Source organism: Dictyostelium purpureum, assembly GCF_000190715.1.
Source record: "Dictyostelium purpureum unplaced genomic scaffold DICPUscaffold_259, whole genome shotgun sequence".
NCBI classification, from domain to species: Eukaryota; Evosea; class Eumycetozoa; order Dictyosteliales; family Dictyosteliaceae; genus Dictyostelium; species Dictyostelium purpureum.
Window position 1 is genome coordinate 17,023 of NW_003519595.1, and position 18,798 is coordinate 35,820.

An 18,798-nucleotide genomic window follows, 5' to 3' on the forward strand; every position below is an offset into this window, starting at 1 on the left:
ATTTTCATTATTCGCTCAAGCATTTTTTAAATTATAAATTTCATTATTCATTCTAATTAAAAATAGTTATATTTATAATATAATATAATGGCTGAAACTCCTTTAATTCTTGGATCATCCTCCATTTGGAGAAAAAAAGTTTTACAAGATATGGGTTATAAATTTAAAACAATGTCACCCGATATTGACGAAAAAGTAATTATAATAATAAATATAAAATTTATTTATTTTGTTGTAAAAAAAAAAAAAATAGAAAAACAAATACTAAATATGTAAATAATATTTTATTTAGGCAATTAGAGATACTGATCCCAATAAATTAACATTATTAATTAGTAGAGCTAAAGCTGAGGCATTATTAGAAAGAATTAAATCATCTGATAATGAAGAGGATAAAAAATCGATTATGATTTGTTCAGATCAAGTTATCGTATGTAATAATGTAATTAGAGAGAAACCAATTTCAGAAGAAGAATGCAGATCATATTTAGAGAGCTATGAATTCCATCCAGCCGTTGCTGTTGTCAGTGTTGTAGTCGTTAATATTGCAACTGGTAAAATTGTAGAAGGTACAGCAGTTGCTACCCAACATTTCAATAAATTACCAAACGAATTTATTGATAAATTAATTAAACAAGGTGATGTTATGCATTGTGCAGGTGGTTTTACCGTTGAACATATGTCTGATTACACTGGTCCATTAGATGGCGAAATTGAAACCATCATGGGTTTACCAAAAACTCTTACAACTGAATTAATTGAAAAGGTTAAAATTTAATAAAAGTGAATATTTCAAATGTTTTTTTTATCCACAATAACCATAATACTGAATATATATATATCATGCGTATTTCATTTTTTCCCTGTCACCCCCCAAAAAAAAAAAAAAAAAAAGAATAAACAATTTTATATCTATATTTTTTTAACATTTTTTTTATTGTCGGGAAAAGTAAATAAACCAAAATGTATGAATAAGATGACAATCACGAAATTTAACCAAAAAATTTATAATACCAGTACAGCCAAAAAGGCGTTAAGGAAAAATAATTTTTTTTTTTTTTTTATTTTTTTTTTTTTAAAAATTTTAGTTTTTTTTTTTAAATTTTATAAATTTGTTTGTGTATCCATCAGATATTTTTAATAAATATTTAAATAATATTTTTTTTTTTTTTTTTTTTTATCTTCTATTTAGAAAAAAAGAAAAAAATACTAATTTTTATAGATAATATAAAAATGAAGTTTTTATTATCATTAGTATTTGTATTATACTTTTTAGCTTTTTCAAGAGCTATTCCATCTATTAGTATCACACCATACCCAGTTCAAAACTCAAATGATGAGATCACAATTACTTGGAGCGGTATTGATAATCCAACTAAATACGATATAGTTGCAATTTACTCACCATCAAATGCAAGTGCCACACATCCAAATGGTTATATCCAAGTATCACAATCACCAAGTAGGTTTATTTTCTATTTTACTAAAGTTATAGTAATTTGGGTTATTTATTTAATATTAATAATTAATAATTTTTTTTTTTATTTTTAGGTTGGAAAACAGGTTCAGGTTCACTCTCAATTCCATTATTAAATGTTAGAGAAGATTATCTTTTTAGATTATGGTCACCAGTTGTTAATTCAACCTCACCAGTTTTAAAAATATTTACAAATATTTCATTAACAGTTATTGCTACATCACCACCAGTTATATTTAACAATCCAAACGAACCAGGCAAATCTTATCTCTCCCTTACCAATAATACAGACGAAATGAGATTAATGTGGGTTAGTGGTACCAATGATTTACCAAGTGTTTACTATTCTACCGATCCAAAATTCTCTGAATATTCACTCACCGCCACAGGTACATCAATTACCTATGCAATTACCGATATGTGTGCTTCACCAGCAAACAGCACCAACTATTTCAGAAACCCAGGCTATGTCCACGATGTTGTTTTAACTCAACTCGAACCAAATACAGTTTACTATTATTACTTTGGTAGTATTAATGATGGTTGGAGCTCTGTTCGTTCATTTGTCACTCCTTCATACACTGCATCACCATCACAATCAGAAGCATTTGTTGTCGCTTTTGGAGATCTTGGTACCAATTTCCCATTCACTGCTATGGTCGAAACTCAATTTCCAGCAAGTCAAACTATCGCTTCCATTTTAAATACTATTAATGTTCCATACTCTGAATCAAGTTTCTTTAAGAGTTTTGGTGGAACACCAAAACAAAGAGGTGATCTCTCACCATCACTACCACCATTCTGGAATATTCATCATATTGGTGATATCTCATATGCCAGAGGTAAAGCATTTGTTTGGGACTATTTCCTCGATGCTATGGAACCAATTACATCTAAAACTCCATACATGGTCTCAATTGGTAATCACGAATACGATTTCACAGGCCAACCATTCGATCCATCATGGGCCAACTACGGTACCGATAGTGGTGGTGAATGCGGTGTTCCATTTAGCAAACGTTTCCACATGACCGGTGCTGAAGACTATTCACGTAATCTTTGGTTCTCATATGACAATGGTCCAATTCACTTTACAGTCATGTCTGCAGAACATGATTTCTTACCAGGATCACCACAATACGAATGGCTCTACAATGATCTTGCTAAAGTCGATAGATCTGTTACACCATGGTTAGTTTTCTCTGGTCATAGACCAATGTATACCTCAGCCCTCGCAGAAGATGGTATTGGTATGATTAATGGTCTTCGTGATGCCATCGAACCACTTTTCGAAAAATTCGATGTTAACCTTGCTCTTTGGGGTCATGTTCATATTTATGAACGTACTTGTGGTATCTATAACTTTACATGTGCCGAAAACGATAATGAAGGCACTGTTCATGTTGTTATTGGTATGGCTGGTAACACTTACCAAGTTCCATGGGATGGTTCAGACATCAGCTCACAAGGCAATGGACACGAAAACCAACCAGATTGGTCAATCTTCAGAGCTATTGACTATGGTCATTCAAGACTTTATGCTAATCAAACCAACCTTCTTTTCGAATTTGTTGCTAATCATAGATCATTAGTCCACGATTCATTCACTTTAACCAGTAAATATAATTAAATAATTTTTTTTTTCTTATGTAACAATTAGTAATCAAATCAAAATTTAAAATAAAATATAATGGTTTTTATTAAAAATAAAATTTTTTCCACATAACAAAATACATTTTAAACCTATATGTAAATTTTACATAGTAATATTATGTTATAATAATTTTAAAATATTTTTTTTAAAATAAATAATATTTTATAATTGTACTACTATCTTTTATTATGTTGGTATTTAAAGTGTTTCTTTTGGATTGTCTTGTAGTTGTTTTAATCTTTGGTGACGTTTAACAATATCTTTATTTGAAGGATTTAAAATATTGGCTGCTTCAAAATCTTTATTTGCTAATTCATAATTATTTAATTGAGAATAAGCCTCTGCTCTTGAAAATAGTATTAATGATGGATCACCAGTTTGATAATTGATTAGATCTGTTAAAAATGAAATAAGTGATAAGACTTTTTCTTTTTTTTCTTGGGAAATTGGTCTAAATATTGCACAAGGTTTTTCTGTTTGGTTAATTGATGTTTTTATTTGAGGATCAGACTTATTATTGATATTTTCTAAATTACCAGCGTTGTTGTTGCTATTGGTTTTATTATTCATATCATCATTATTAGTATTGTTATTATTCATATTATTATTTGGATTTATATTTTCATTTGTATTTGTATTGGTATTGGTATTTGAATTTGTATTTGTATTATTTACAGGTTGTGATAAAGGTTCTAATGGTGGTTGTGCTGGTTGTGCTGGTTGTGATAGCTGTGGTGATTGTGGTGGTGATGAATGTGGTGATTGTGGTGGTGATGATTGTGGTGATTGTGGTGGTGATTGTGGTGGTGATGGTTGTGGCGATGGTTGTGGAGATTGTGATGGCGATTCTGATGGCGATTGTGATTCTGAGGACGATTGTGATGGCGATGGGTGTGGAGATTGTGATGGCGATGGATGTGGAGATTGTGATGGCGATGGGTGTGGTTGTAATGGTATTAAGTTTCGTTTCTTTTCTTTTTCTTTTTTCTGATTTTCAATTATACCGATCTTTTGGACTTTTTCGAATTTCTCTCTTTCTCTTTCTTTTTCTTCTTGTAAATGTTGCTGTAGCTGTTGTTGTAAACTATTTAATTGTTGTTGGTGTTGTTTAGAAATGGTAGGTGGTGGAGCTATATTGTTTGCAGATAAAAATGGTGAGTTTGTTGAAGATAGGGGCGATGGAATTGGAGGAGGAGGAGGAGGAATATTTGAATCACCAGATTGATTGGCTGATTCTAATGATGGTGATGGATTTTTTGTGAAATTTAATTTTAGAGCTAAACAAGAAATTTCGAATGATACTGATTTTAATGATACCTCCAGTGATGAATTTGATTGTGGATTTGCAGTAATTCTTCTTTTTAAATCGAGTTCTATACATTTTAATGATTTATATAAACCTTCTAATAAATCTATACTTTCTGGTTCATATTTTAAACCTGCTTTAAAATCTCTAATTGCGTTTGTATAATCTCCAATAGCTGCATATGATGATGCTCTTCTTAGATATACTTTAAATTGTTTTGGTTGCTTATCTATAGATATTGAAAAATCTGTTATTGCTTCAAAAAATCTATTTAATTTATAATATACAATACCCCTATTTGAATAATAAATTGGGTCACTAAATAAAAAAAAAAAACAATAGATAACTTGTTAATATTTATAATTATATAAATATATTGGTTTGTTAGGGTTAATTATATTTACTCTGGGTTTAGCTTAATAGCTTTTGAATAATGTGCAAGTGCAGATTGATACTTTTTCTCTTGGAAATTTTGATTACCCATTAGTTTTTCTTTTGCTGCCCAATTTTCACTACTTGATGATTTGATAAGTGAATAATATTCTTCTGAATCAGACCAAGTTGTTCCATAATTAAACTCACCAGCCGGTATTAATGGGGGTGGTGTTGTGTTTTGATATTTAGGGGGCTCTTTAGCAGCTATTAATGTAGGCGTTAATTGTTTATATAACGGGTGATTCTGTGGTAGTTGTTGCTGATGCTGATGTTGTTGCTGATGCTGATGTTGATGCTGATGCTGATGCTGATGCTGTTGGTTTTGTTGCTGGGATGTGGGTGTTGCTGAGGGAGGTTTTGGTGTTGGTTGTGAATTATTTGAATTTGATTGATTTTTCATATATTTTGCTAATAAATGTATTCTTGAAGGCTCTTCCTCAATGGATAATAAATTAAAATCACTTAGCCATTCCAACTGTATACTTTTACTATTTTTTATTATTTAAAAAAAAAAAAAATATATTAATATTAATATTAAAAATAATTATGATTATAAAAACCAAAACTTACATTTTTGCTAAATTATTTAATGGATAGTCAAAAAAATCAGTATTAAACATAAATAAAGAACCATGGGCATATCTCATTACCCTTTGTAATGATAAATTAGGAGGAGCTAAATTGGTTGCAATTAGATGATCTGCAAATGCCTTCTTAAAATCTTTTGAGAAAAAGTAACCAAATGATCTACAAATATAAGCTTTAATACAATTGGGTTGAATTGAAATTGCCAAAGTGCTATCTAAAATCGATTTTTTATATTCCTAAATTATAAAAATGAAACATTAGAATTTATTATACTATAAATAATAATAATGATGCTATTTAATATGATGGGACTTACATGTAATTTTAATTTTGTAATTGATCTATTTATTAATACTATAACAAGGAAGATTGGATTGTTTGAAGTTGATAATGAAATTGCGGCATTATAATACTCTATTGCACTTTTGAATCTTTCTTTATAAAATTCATTATTTCCGTTTCTAAAAGCATATAAAGCACCCAAAGGTAAATCGCCCATAAATGAAGTATACTTTAATGGATCTTCTATAAACGAGGACATGTCATCATCATCATAATCTGCTTCGCATTCAAGACTATCAAATGAATGTTCAGTTAGCTCGGTACTATTATCGCATAGGGTAATACCGTTTTCAGTATCTTCTGTGTAGTTTGATGGTCTATCCTTATCTAAATATACATGGTTTTCATTACTATTATGCAAACTACTTGAATTGCTTGAATTTCCTGATGTTGGACCGCCATTAAATAATAAATGTGATGTTTTTAAAGATTCTAAATTTAAATTTAAAAAACTTTGATCAATCGAATGTTTATCTACACTAATAGTTGGTAGTTGTACCTGTTGTCTCGATATTTGCATCTTTTTTTGGTGCTCTATTTGTTGCTGTTGAAGTTGATGAAGTTTTCTTTGATAATGCTTTTGCTCTTTTTCTGAAAACTTTTTCGGTATTGTCAATGGTGATCCAATCCCATCAACAATATCTGTAGTTAGTATAGGCGAAGAGTTGAAATTCTGATTTAATTGTTGTTGTTGTTGTTGTTGTTGCTGTTGTTGTTGCTGTTGTTGTTGTTGTTGTTGTTGCTGTTGTTGTTGTTGTTGTTGTTGTTGGTTGTTTTGTTGTTTCTTCTTTGATTTTGCCATTTTATTTACTTTATTCAAAAATTATTATTTTATTAAATTGTTAGCTTTTTGTTGTTTTGAAATTAGTAAATTTGAATTTCTTTTGTTTTCTTTTTTTTTTTTTTTAGGTATATATATAGATTTGTTTTATATGAAAAAAAAAAATAATAAATAATTTAAAAAAAAAAAAAAAAAAAGAGAAAAATTAAATTTTTTAAATTTATTTTTTTTTTTTTTTATATTTTTTTTTTTTTTTTTTTTAATTTTTTTTCTTTTTCGGTTTTTTTAATAATTAATTAATAAAAGTTAGATCACAAACCAATTTTTTTATTAAAAATCATTATTTGTAAACGAAAATAATAAATTTAATCTGCAAATTTTCAATGGTTTTTTTGAAGATTTAATATTAATGAGAGGCCAGATGGGAAGGTTTCCAAATCAAATTCCATAAATAAAGTGCAGCTTAATTTCCCTGAAAAAACATCAAATTTAGTAAGTATGTAAATAGAAAGTTCAAATAGGATACACACAAATGCAGACAATAAACACAAATTTTCAAATAGGGCCCAGATAAATTATAATCAATAGGATTTAATTAAAGCTAAAGTAAAAAACCAAATATTAATAATTGTAATTACCAATTTTCAATTTAATTTGCCTCTAAATAAACCAATAAATGTTTTTTAAAACCTTAATCTTTTATTTATTTTTTTTTTTCCAAATATTTTTCATTGTTTGTAAATTTTTAATAATTTATAAAGATCATCTTGTTATTATGGTTCTATATAGATTATAGATTTCATATTGTTAATTATTATTTTTTGTGATTCCTCAAGAAAACAAGTCAAATTTTTTTTTATAAATTTGTTTGTGTGTTAAGTGTGTGTGGGTTTGATTATTTAGTGTTTTTTTTAATGTGTTGATAAATTTTTTTACATCATGTTTTTTTATAAAGTTATAATCCTGAAAAAGATAGACTAAAAATAAATAATATAATTAATTTTAGTTATAATATAAATTGTTTTTTTTTTAATATTTTGTTTTTTTTTTTTAATTGTTTTTTGTTTTGAATAATTTTTTTTTGTAATAATTTTTTTTATTTCATGTATAACTTCAATTTTTAATTTTATAAATGTATAAATTTGTTTTTTTTATTTTAGTATTTATTTATTTATTTTCTTTTGTGTTATCGAAACAATTTGTAGTTAAAACATACGAGCATTTAGATTGCACAGGCGATGTTTTATTAGTCCATGGAATTTTGTATAGTTCGATAAAAAAATATGCCATCTATTTTCCAGATTATCTAAATATAGATTGTGAAAATTTTAGTAAAGACAACGGTTGTTATATATCGAATGAATGTGGTGAAAAAGGTATAGTATATCCATTTAATAAATGTATTGGTGGATATAAACTAGTGTACGAAAATATAGATTATAAAGGTATGTATATATAATTTTAATTTTTTAATTTTTCTCAAACTTATTTAATTTATTAATACTATATTACTATTTAGAAAATGATTATTGCCTATTAACACAAAGGTAAATATAACAATTATCAAATATTATAATTTAAATTAAATTATTAATGGTTTTTTTTATTTTTGTTTTTTCCAAATAAAGTGATATAGAAAATGAAATGGATTTAAAAGATATCTTATCTTATAAACTTAAGGCAGCAGTAGCCATAAAAAAGAATTCTGATGTTTTTGGGTTATATTATGAATGCAACAAAAAGTTCTTAAGTGCTTACAATTCAACCAAACATAAAGCTTTTGAAATGGATTCAAATAGTGTTTTCCATAGTTCATATTGCGATAAAAAATATGCATTTGTAATTGAAGATATAGATTTTTTAATAAAACCCAGTAAAAAACAAATTTAAAATTAATTTTTATATAAATATATTTTAAAAAATAATAAAAAGAAATAGTTTTTTTAATATTAATGATGCATGCGTTATTTTTTTTAAATTTTTATATTTTTAAAAATATAAAATTTTATTTTTTTTATATTTAGTTTTTGAAATCGATGAAATAAAATTAAAAATTTTTTCTATTTTGGTATAAAATAAAAGTAAAAACTTTATAGTAATAAAATAATAATTAAATAATAATTAAATAATAGCAATTACAAATAATTGATTTTTATTTTTTTATATTTTTATATTTTTTTATTTATTTATTTATTTTATATTTGTTATATAATTTATTTCTTTTTGGCTGGAGCAGCACCTTGGGCAACAAATCTACGAGTTGATAAAACTGGAGTTGGGGTTGAATCAATGTGAACTGAAGTTTCAGTTGAGTTTTTCATTGAAGAGGTACCAGTGAGATTAGTTAAAGCATCTATAAAAAAAAAAGTTTAAAAATAATTAATATAAATATTTTTTTTAAAATTAAAGTAATAATATAATAGTAATAAAGATAATAATTACCAAAAAGTGTCATTTTTTATATGTATATTATTTGTATCGAAAGATTTAAAAACTAAAAAATAAAATTTCTTCTTTTAAATATAAAAAAATAAAACGCATTTTCGGTTTTTTTTAGAAAAACTCAGATTAAAAAACCTTAATTGCTAGGAAAAACCTTAAAAACTGGGAGTGGTGATATTCACCACATACTTTTCCAATCTCCAAAAAAAAAAAAAAAAAATTTCAAATAAAATTTTCTAAAAAAAAAAAAGCTTTTTTTTAAAAATTGATTGAACTTTCAATCTAAAAAAAAAGTTCTAAAAAAATTAAAAAAAAAAAAAAAAGATATAGGTACAATTTTTATATGTTATAAGAATATAAAAATAAATTATTGGATTTTAAAAATAAAATTGTGAAATATTGTACCCAAACGAATAAGTTACATATTTTGTTTAAAGAGAAGTACTCTTTTGAAAAAAATTAAAAATAAATTTATAAAATAAAAAATTATATATTTATAAGTGTATGTGGTGATTATAGATTTATAAAATACATTTTTTATAATTTTCGTTTTTATTAATTTTAATACTATTTTTTTCATTTTTTTTTATTTATATATAAAAATGTTCAAATATTATTTATTGTTTATTTTGTTAATATTATTATGTAGATTTTCTGTATCTTTTAATACTGAAAATCAAAGCGACTCAAAATATCATATTTTAAAATATTATAATAATGATAATTGCACAGGTGATGTTACTATGATTAGGGCTTTGTTATACTCTAATGATTATTGTATAAATTTTCCATATCCTCAAAATCTTGAAATTCTTGATGGAGGTGTTAGATTATCTAGCTGTGACTGCTCAAAAGATAATAGTACATGTGGCTTTTATATAGGGTTTGGTGATTGTGTTAATGGAACAAAGCTATTTTATGAACCTATAAATTATTATGAAGGTGATTTTTGTGTAACTACAGAAACGTATATATAATTATTTTTTATGTTGTTATCTATTTTTATTATTATTAATATTTTTTTATTATTAAGGAATATTTTTAACAAGGAAATACTTGATTACAGATTTATAGGGTTTACTGCATCAAGGAGAAATACATTTATAAAGCATGCACAAGTTATGGTAAAATGTGATTTTGAAAAACTTTTGATATGTGATGAGCCATGTATAGAAATACCAAACAATTATAGAATTTTTGGTGCTGGGGCAAGTTTTCATTTACTTTTAATGGAGGATCTAAATTTCCTAATCAAGCCAATATTTAAAGGAACCTATAACTCTTACTGGAAAGATGTGTTCGAAACTAAATTCCATGGTTCAAGTAAAGAATCAACAATATAAAAATAATAAAATCTAGTTTTTTTAAATAAAAAAAACTTTGATTATATACCAGATATTTAACTATATAGATTTTTTTTTATTTATATTTTCAAAAATAATATTATTTTGTGATAAAGATGTATGAGAATACAATACATATTGAGGAGAAGTTTCCTTGTGAATCCCATAAGTAGGTTCAACAAATAGCATGGTGAATTATAGAAAAATGTTAAAGATAAAAAAAAAATTGTTTTTAACTTTTCCCACCCCCTAAAAAAAATTGTGTTTTGAATAATTGATGTAAATTTTAACATGTATTTATTTTAATGATGTGTGGTTTTAAAGATACATAAATAATAAAATTTTCCATTCAATCAATATTTTTTTTTCAATTTTTATTTTATTATTATTTTCAACTAAAAAAAAACAATTATAATAGAGCAAATATTAAAAATAATAAAATGAAATATATACTATTTCTTTTAATAATTTCATTATTTTTAAAACAATCAAATTCATCAAAAAGTTCTATTATAAAATATTACGAATACCAAAATTGCACAGGAGAAGTAACTATTTTAAGAACATTATTAGACTCCAATGATTTTTGTTTCAACTTTCCAACATCACAAAATGTAAAATTAATAGAAAAAGGTGTATTTATATCAAGCTGCTTACCATGTCAACAAGGTGATTATTTATGTGGTTTTACATTGGAATATAATGAATGTTTTTGGGGTATTACATTATTATATGAAACTTTAGATTATTATGAGCGCAATTATTGTATCACAACAGAAACGTAGGTATATTTTATAAATAATAACTGATTATAAATATATATTAATTTTTTATTTTAAATTATAGAAATATATTAAATAAGGATATTTTCGACTATAGATTTAAAGGATTTACAGCTTTTAGAAGAAATACACTAATATCTCATTTCAATATTAGTGTAGATTGCAACTATGAAAAATTTACAATTGTAGATATACATTATAACCGTTCATTGGAACTACCACGTGTACATCCATCAATGGGAGAAGGTGAAGATAAAAAAGTTTTTTTATTAACAATTGAAGACTCTGAATTTTTAACTAAGAGAAAATACAGAAATAAAAAAAATGACCCATATTGGGATAAAATATATTACCAAATTATCAACAGCACCAAAACCAAATAGTTCTATTTTTAAAACAAATATAAATAAATTATATCATTTAATTGAAAAAAAAAAAAAAAAAAAAAAAATATAAAAAAAAAATAACTTAGAAGTTATAAATAGACTCACTACATTTTATCTCATTCATTAGATATAAAAAAACTACCCGTATACCACATTTCAACACTTTTAAATTTTTTATATTTTATATTTTAAAAAAAAATTAAAACATCATTCCCACATACTGTTAATTTTAAATTAACTCAGTCTCACATCAATCACCACACACAATCACACACATATACCTCAATACCACAAAATTTCATTATAATAATTTTTCTATTATTATATTTTATTTATCTTAAATTTATTAAAAAAAAAAAAAAAATATTTATATACATTATCATTTTTATTTCACAAAAATAAAATCAAAAAAAAAAAAAAAAATTTTATAATTATAACTGTACCAATAGAATAATAATAATACTAATATTAAAAATAATAAAAGTAACAACAATATAATAATAATAATAAATAATAATTATAATAAGATATTCTGTTTATTTTAATTAATAATATTTTGTGTATAAAAATGAAAATAAAACATATTTATTTAATTATATTTTTTATATTTATATTTGATAATTATGTTGAATGTAAAAAACTGTATATGTTGAAACATTACGAGAACGAGGATTGCACAGGGACGATATACCTATACCAAGTTTTATTGACTGTAAAAGAGTATCAATTTCAACTACCTACCATCGAAGACTATTACAAACTAACCTGTATGGGTGGGGAATTGGATGAAATAAACAATAACAACTCTTCAAACTATGCATGTTATGTGGAAGGCTTTATTAGATGCTTAAAAGATCCTGATAACTGTAGAGAATATTATGAAATAAATAAATGTAATAAAGGAAAAAAACTTGTTGTAGAAACGTTGGATTATTTAGAAAAAGATTATTGTACATGTACTGAAACGTAAGCATCACTATAATATACCTATATCTAACATAAATATATAAATATACCTAGAATCCAATAACCCCATTATCCTATAGCCTAAAGTACTGTTTGTTTTTTAATTTTTACTAATTTTATTTTTATTTTTATTTTCCCTATTTATAGAATTAGAACCCATAATTTTATTGATGAACAAATAATATGGGAAGGTGTTCAAATTATTAGAAGAAATTATTGTCATCTCGGATTTACATTGGATTGTAATTATTTCAAATTTGAACTTACTGAATGTGAAACTGGTAAATCACTCTTCTTGACAAATGGTTCGCAAAAATATTTAGAAACGTCCATTCTTAATCCAAATGTTATGGTAACCTATAGACCCAATGACCCTGACTACTATAAAAATACATTAATGACACATAAACAACCAGAACTAAAAATTTTAACAAGAGGAATGCTTACTGATGATCAGTTAATGTATGTGCGTAATCCTAGTGCTGGTATATAATATTATAAAAAAAAAAAAATGAAGAAATATTAATATAAACAAGCAAATAAATTATATAATAAAATTGTAAAATATGTAATATATTTATCATTGTATATACAAACAATGAACCAATCAAAAAAATAATAAACAAAATAATAATAATAATAATAATCAAAAACAAAACAAAACAATAATTAAAAATACTTACCTTAAAACCAAATGGGTATCTATTTCACATGTTCAACAATGAAATATCTATAAATAATTATTTTATTTTTTAAAATAATAAGAAAATAGCTTTAATAAAAAAAAGAAATTGGTTTTTTTTTTTTTTATTTTTTTTTTTTTTTTTTTTAAATTTTATTTTATTTTTAATTTTTTTTTTTGTATTAAAAATTTAATTTTTTTATTTTTTTTTTTATTATCATACCCAACTTTTTTTTTTATTTTTTTTTTATTATCATACCCAACTTTTTTTTTTATTTTTTTTTTACACACACCCACCGCTCTTATATATATATAATTTATATATATATTATTGCACTCATATAATAATTTGTTGTTTTTGTTTTTTGTTTTTTTTCTGATAAACAACTTGTGTTTTATATGATATAAATATATTGTATTTTTTTTTTTTATTTTTATTTTTTTTTTAAATTAAATTTAATTTAAATATTCACTTTATTTTATCACTCACAATAATTTTTTTTTTTTTCGCTATAAAAAATATTTAAAAAAACCTTTCAAAAAAAATAGAATAAGATATAAAAAAATAGTAATAATAATAATAATTATAATAATAACTTTCATTTTATCATTTAAACTATTTTTATAATCTTAAAATACATCTCTAAAATTAATCTTTAAATAATAAAAAAAAAAACTTAATCAAACATGATGACAGATAATTTAATAAATACTAATATTTTTAACAATCATCACAACCATCATAATAATAATAATAATAATAATAATAATAATAATAATAATAATAATAATAATAATAGTGTTAATAATAATAGTGTTAATAATAATAATAATAATAATAATAATAATAATAATAATAATAATAATAATAATAATAATAATAATAATAATAATAATAATAACAATAATAATAATAATAATGAAGTTGACCCAACATTAAGCATTCAAAATACTCAACCTCAACAAGATCTTTTTATCAATGATGATGAAGTTTTAATGTGGGGAAAATTAGTTGCAAATAATTCATTATCTTCACATATTGATCTATATGAAGATGATATTAGTTTGGGTAGAAATCCTAGAAAATGTAAAGTTGTATTACATGACCCAACTATTAGTGGTATTCATTGTCGTATTTTTAGGGCAACTGATGGACATTTTTATAATGGTGCACCAAAATATTTAGTGAAAATTACAGATCTCAGCTCCAATGGTACATTTGTAAAGGGAAATCTTTTGGGTAAAGGCAGGACAACCATAATTTCAAATGACGATATTATATCATTCACATCACCACGTACAAACACTGGTTTATCGTTTACTTTTGCAGATATGTCAAATCCACCACCTGAGGAAACTGATGAAATCTACAAGAACTACATTCTTCAAGGCATTATAGGTACAGGCAATTTCAGTGTTGTTAAAAGATGTATAAGGAGAGATACTGGTCAAGTATATGCTGTAAAAATTATAGACAAGAAAAAATTTTGGCACATTGGAAAGAATAGAAATCAAATTCAAAGTGAAATCAATATACTAAAACAAATAAAACACAAGCACATCATCGGCATCATCGAAGTGTATGATTCAGAACGCCACATGTATATTATATTAGAACTCGCCTCTGGTGGTGATCTGTTTGATAAAATTAAAAACAAGGGCATCTATAGTGAAAGAGAAACTAAGATTGTTTTTTTTCAAATTTTAGAAGCTGTAGCTTATCTTCACAATTTAAACATTACACATCGTGACTTAAAACCAGAAAATATTTTACTTCATCCCAATTGCCGAGGTGAACCAGTCATCAAAATTTCAGATTTTGGCCTAGCCAAAATTATTAGTGACAAAGATAAAGCTACCACCCTTTGTGGTACACCACTTTATGTAGCTCCTGAAATTATTAAAAATTGCTTTAACAATAACCCAAATAATGTACCTTTATCTGGTTATGGTAAAGAAGTTGATGTTTGGAGCTTAGGTTGTATTTTATATGTTTTGTAAGTTATTAAATAATTTTACAGATAATAATAAATAACAATAGTAATAATAATAATAATAATAATAATAATAATAATAATAATAATAATAATAATAATAATAATAATAATAATTCATTCACTATTCCAATAATAATAATAATAATAATAATAACTGTATTATTAATAATTTTAAATTTTTAATATAGATTATCAGGTAGACCACCATTTGATTTTGATAAAGTTTCATCACATAAAGTTTTAGAAGAGCCTGTAACATTTGATTTACCTATATGGGGTTCGGTTTCAAATGAAGCAAAAGAATTAATAAATAAATTTTTACAACATGACCCAAAAAAGAGATTATCAGCAAGAGATGCATTGATTGACAAATGGTTCTCAAGTGATCAATTTTATAGAACAAGAACTGAGGTAGTTACACCATCACCATCACCATCACCATCACCACCACAACCACACCGCCAACATGTTGTTATTCAACTACCAATAAATGCAAGACAATCCAATATTCCAATTTCATTATCTGCCCTTAATACCAATACCAATGCCAATACAAATGCAAATACAAATACAAATACAAATGCAAATGCAAATGCAAATACAAATACAAATACAAATACTAATACTAATACTAATACTAATACAAATACAAATACAAATACAAATAATAACAATACTAATACTAATGCTAATGCTCATAATAATAATAATAACACCCCATCAAATTTAATATATGATAATAACTCACATAATTTAAGTATAAGCGATATTTTTGAAAATCTTCAACAAAAAAATCAGGAAGAAAAAGAAAGAGAACAAAGGAAATTATTGGATATTGATGGCAATAATGATTTTAATCTTCTAATTGATCCCGAAGATACTCACCAAATTAATAATTTATATAATAATACATATGTTAAACCTGAACCTCAAGGTCCACCACAACTACCAACTAAAAGAAGAGGGAAACCAAAACCAAAAGCAGCCTCAGGAGCAACAGCAAATAAAAGAAAAGAAAATCAAATTGATAATGCAGATAATGAAAATAAAGTAAAAATCGAAAAATTTTCAGATGAAAGTGATTCTGAAATCAAAAACAATGTTTCAAATACTATCACTGTTAAAACTGGAAAATCATCTAAAAAATTAAAGTCTAGCAAAGAGGAATAATATCAAAAAAAAAAAAAAAAAAAACCCGTGCTCAATCATTCTTTTATAAATTAATTTTTTTAAAGAAAAAGATCAAAAAACAAATTAAATATTAAATAAAAATTAAATATTTTTAATCAAACCAAATCAAATCAAATAATTTTTTTTTTTTAAAATTATTGTTTTATTTATTTTTATTTTTTATTTTTATTTCAATATTTATTTTTTTATTTTCAAAAAACTAAGTAGTTCATTTTTTAAGTTTTAAATAAAAAACGATGATAATCATTTTTTTTTTAACAGAAAAATTATAGTTTAAAAATAAATTTTAAAAAAAAAAATAAATAAAATTTTTAAATTTGAATTTTTTGCTGTTATAAATTTTATTTTTTTTTTAATTTTTAAAATTTAATTTTTGCATAATTTTTTTTTTTTTTTTAATATAAATATGAAAAAGTTTTTTTAAAATTTTTTATCTTCATAAAACTTTATTTCTTTTTGCTTTTATTATTTAAATAATACACACAATATAATATTTAAAAATGAACTCAAACTACTCTGTTGCTGAATTAAATGATTTATTATCATTAAACACCCCATTATGCAATGTTGTTGAATCAAGATGGCAAAGAAAACAAAGAGAAACTGTTGATCGTTTCATTCCAACCAACAAAATGAACATTGACATCAGTCACTTCAATCTTACTAAAGAAAATTCAAACCCAAACGTTGAATCAACTCTTTACAAAGAAGCTCTTGCCAGTCAAATCTTTGACAATGAATTAGAATCAAAAGTCCTCTCATTCAAATCAAAAGCCCCAATCTCAAATGTTTCATCAGCTGCCAACTCATTACGTGTCTTATACAGCCAAAACCAAGTTTCACAACCAACTGAAGCTGCTCTTAAAAAAGCTTTCCGTCAAATTCCAACCCAACCAGAACGTATTTTAGATGCCCCAGATCTCGTTGATGATTACTATTTAAACTTATTAGATTGGAGCTCACAAAACGTTATTGCCATCCCATTAGGCCAAACCGTTTACCTTTGGAATGCTACTACCTCTGAAATCCAAAGATTATTCCAAGTCGAACAACAAGACGATTACATCACCTCACTCCAATGGACCAAAGATGGTAACTACTTAGCCGTTGGTACCAACAGCTGTGTCGTTCAATTATGGGATGTTGAACACACCAAAAAAATCCGTGAATTACGTGGTCACTCTGGTCGTGTCGGTGCTCTCGCTTGGAACGATTACATTCTCTCATCAGGTTCTGCTGATACCAACATCTTCAACCACGATGTTCGTGTCCAAAACCACCACGTCTCAACTCTCTCAGGTCACTCACAAGAAGTCTGTGGTCTTAAATGGTCACACGATGGTACTCAATTAGCCTCAGGTGGTAACGATAACATTGTTAACATCTGGGATATCAACTCTGAAAACTTTGAAGTTCCAGCTCACACCTTCGAACAACACACTGCTGCCGTTCGTGCCTTAGCTTGGTGCCCATTCCAACCAAATCTCCTTGCTACTGGTGGTGGTGCTGCTGACCGTACCATTCGTTTCTGGAACACCCAAACTGGTGCCTGTTTAAATACCGTTGATACCATGTCACAAGTTTGCTCCATCCAATGGTCAACCACCTACAGAGAATTAGTTTCAAGCCACGGTTATTCACAAAACCAACTCTGTGTCTGGAAATACCCATCAATGGTCAAATGTGCTGAACTCACTGGTCACACCTCAAGAGCCCTCCACACTGCTATCTCCCCAGATGGTGAAACTATTGTTTCAGCCTCTGCTGATGAAACCCTTCGTTTCTGGAGAGTCTTTGAAAAAGAAAACAAACTTCCAACCGCCACCAAAGCCAAAGAAGTTTCAGAAGGTTCAATGATGAGAAATATGAACTCACTCATCCGTTAAACGATAGGTGATTAATATTAGGAATTGTTTTGCTTTTTGTCTTTTTTAAAGTCGTCTGTGATATTACTTTCTTTGGGTTTTTTTTAAGAAAATAGTAATGTTGCTTTATAATATGTGTTTCAATAGCGCTCTATCATTGGTTTTACACATAGTTGTCGTAGCATATTAAGTGCTACAGCTATTCATAATAGCATGCAATTAGGTTAACACTTTTGTAATTCGCTTATTGCTCAAGTCGCCATAAACGACTAGACTAATGCAGTTGTGTGTTTATTGGCGCTCTGGAGATTACTACGAAGAGCTATTAATTGGCTAAATACTAATTGCTTACCTTTTTACCTATTTATTTATAGTTGTTAATATGTTTTTATTTGGTAATCGTAATCAACAAAACTGGTGCAATTATAAATTATAGGTAGGTGACATCGAGTTTTATAGGTAAACGAATTTTTATTTTAGTAAGTTCTCTTGGAGGATGGTGGTTGTTTTTAATTCGGAAATTAATATTTAGCTAGCTCTTTATTTTATTCAATGGCTATC

General features: G+C 25.6%; 9 protein-coding genes across 9 annotated transcripts; 8 read left to right on the forward strand and 1 right to left on the reverse strand.

Moving 5' to 3' along the window:
- Positions 1-23: 23 nt before the first annotated feature.
- On the forward strand, positions 24-819 carry DICPUDRAFT_57163 (uncharacterized protein). The gene is made up of 2 exons (XM_003291084.1): positions 24-195; positions 293-819. Exons 1-2 carry the CDS (start codon positions 88-90, stop codon positions 776-778), a joined length of 594 nt encoding a protein of 197 aa, XP_003291132.1. The 5' UTR covers positions 24-87; the 3' UTR covers positions 779-819.
- A 414-nt stretch (positions 820-1,233) lies between these two features.
- Positions 1,234-3,107, forward strand: DICPUDRAFT_38536 (uncharacterized protein; the record flags this gene model as incomplete). The annotated part of the gene is made up of 2 exons (XM_003291085.1): positions 1,234-1,462; positions 1,552-3,107. 2 exons carry the CDS (start codon positions 1,234-1,236, stop codon positions 3,105-3,107), a joined length of 1,785 nt encoding a protein of 594 aa, XP_003291133.1.
- Positions 3,108-3,329: 222 nt separating this feature from the next.
- Positions 3,330-6,604, reverse strand: DICPUDRAFT_155712 (uncharacterized protein; the record flags this gene model as incomplete). Its single annotated transcript, XM_003291098.1, has 4 exons — positions 3,330-4,755; positions 4,842-5,360; positions 5,443-5,696; positions 5,777-6,604. 4 exons carry the CDS (start codon positions 6,602-6,604, stop codon positions 3,330-3,332), a joined length of 3,027 nt encoding a protein of 1,008 aa, XP_003291146.1.
- A 1,111-nt stretch (positions 6,605-7,715) lies between these two features.
- On the forward strand, positions 7,716-8,657 carry DICPUDRAFT_81822 (uncharacterized protein; the record flags this gene model as incomplete). The annotated part of the gene is made up of 4 exons (XM_003291086.1): positions 7,716-8,028; positions 8,103-8,130; positions 8,212-8,456; positions 8,608-8,657. 4 exons carry the CDS (start codon positions 7,716-7,718, stop codon positions 8,655-8,657), a joined length of 636 nt encoding a protein of 211 aa, XP_003291134.1.
- A 970-nt stretch (positions 8,658-9,627) lies between these two features.
- DICPUDRAFT_155715 (uncharacterized protein) lies at positions 9,628-10,368 on the forward strand (the record flags this gene model as incomplete). The annotated part of the gene is made up of 2 exons (XM_003291087.1): positions 9,628-9,992; positions 10,059-10,368. 2 exons carry the CDS (start codon positions 9,628-9,630, stop codon positions 10,366-10,368), a joined length of 675 nt encoding a protein of 224 aa, XP_003291135.1.
- A 440-nt stretch (positions 10,369-10,808) lies between these two features.
- DICPUDRAFT_155716 (uncharacterized protein) lies at positions 10,809-11,533 on the forward strand (the record flags this gene model as incomplete). Its single annotated transcript, XM_003291088.1, has 2 exons — positions 10,809-11,149; positions 11,215-11,533. 2 exons carry the CDS (start codon positions 10,809-10,811, stop codon positions 11,531-11,533), a joined length of 660 nt encoding a protein of 219 aa, XP_003291136.1.
- A 571-nt stretch (positions 11,534-12,104) lies between these two features.
- DICPUDRAFT_81825 (uncharacterized protein) lies at positions 12,105-12,995 on the forward strand (the record flags this gene model as incomplete). Its single annotated transcript, XM_003291089.1, has 2 exons — positions 12,105-12,502; positions 12,650-12,995. 2 exons carry the CDS (start codon positions 12,105-12,107, stop codon positions 12,993-12,995), a joined length of 744 nt encoding a protein of 247 aa, XP_003291137.1.
- Positions 12,996-14,180: 1,185 nt separating this feature from the next.
- Positions 14,181-15,610, forward strand: DICPUDRAFT_38535 (uncharacterized protein; the record flags this gene model as incomplete). The annotated part of the gene is made up of 2 exons (XM_003291090.1): positions 14,181-15,181; positions 15,370-15,610. Coding segments are annotated over 2 exons (1,242 nt in total), but the record flags the coding sequence as incomplete, so codon positions are not given.
- Positions 15,611-16,872: 1,262 nt separating this feature from the next.
- Positions 16,873-18,258, forward strand: DICPUDRAFT_155718 (uncharacterized protein; the record flags this gene model as incomplete). Its single annotated transcript, XM_003291091.1, has 1 exon — positions 16,873-18,258. One exon carries the CDS (start codon positions 16,873-16,875, stop codon positions 18,256-18,258), a length of 1,386 nt encoding a protein of 461 aa, XP_003291139.1.
- Positions 18,259-18,798: the final 540 nt, after the last annotated feature.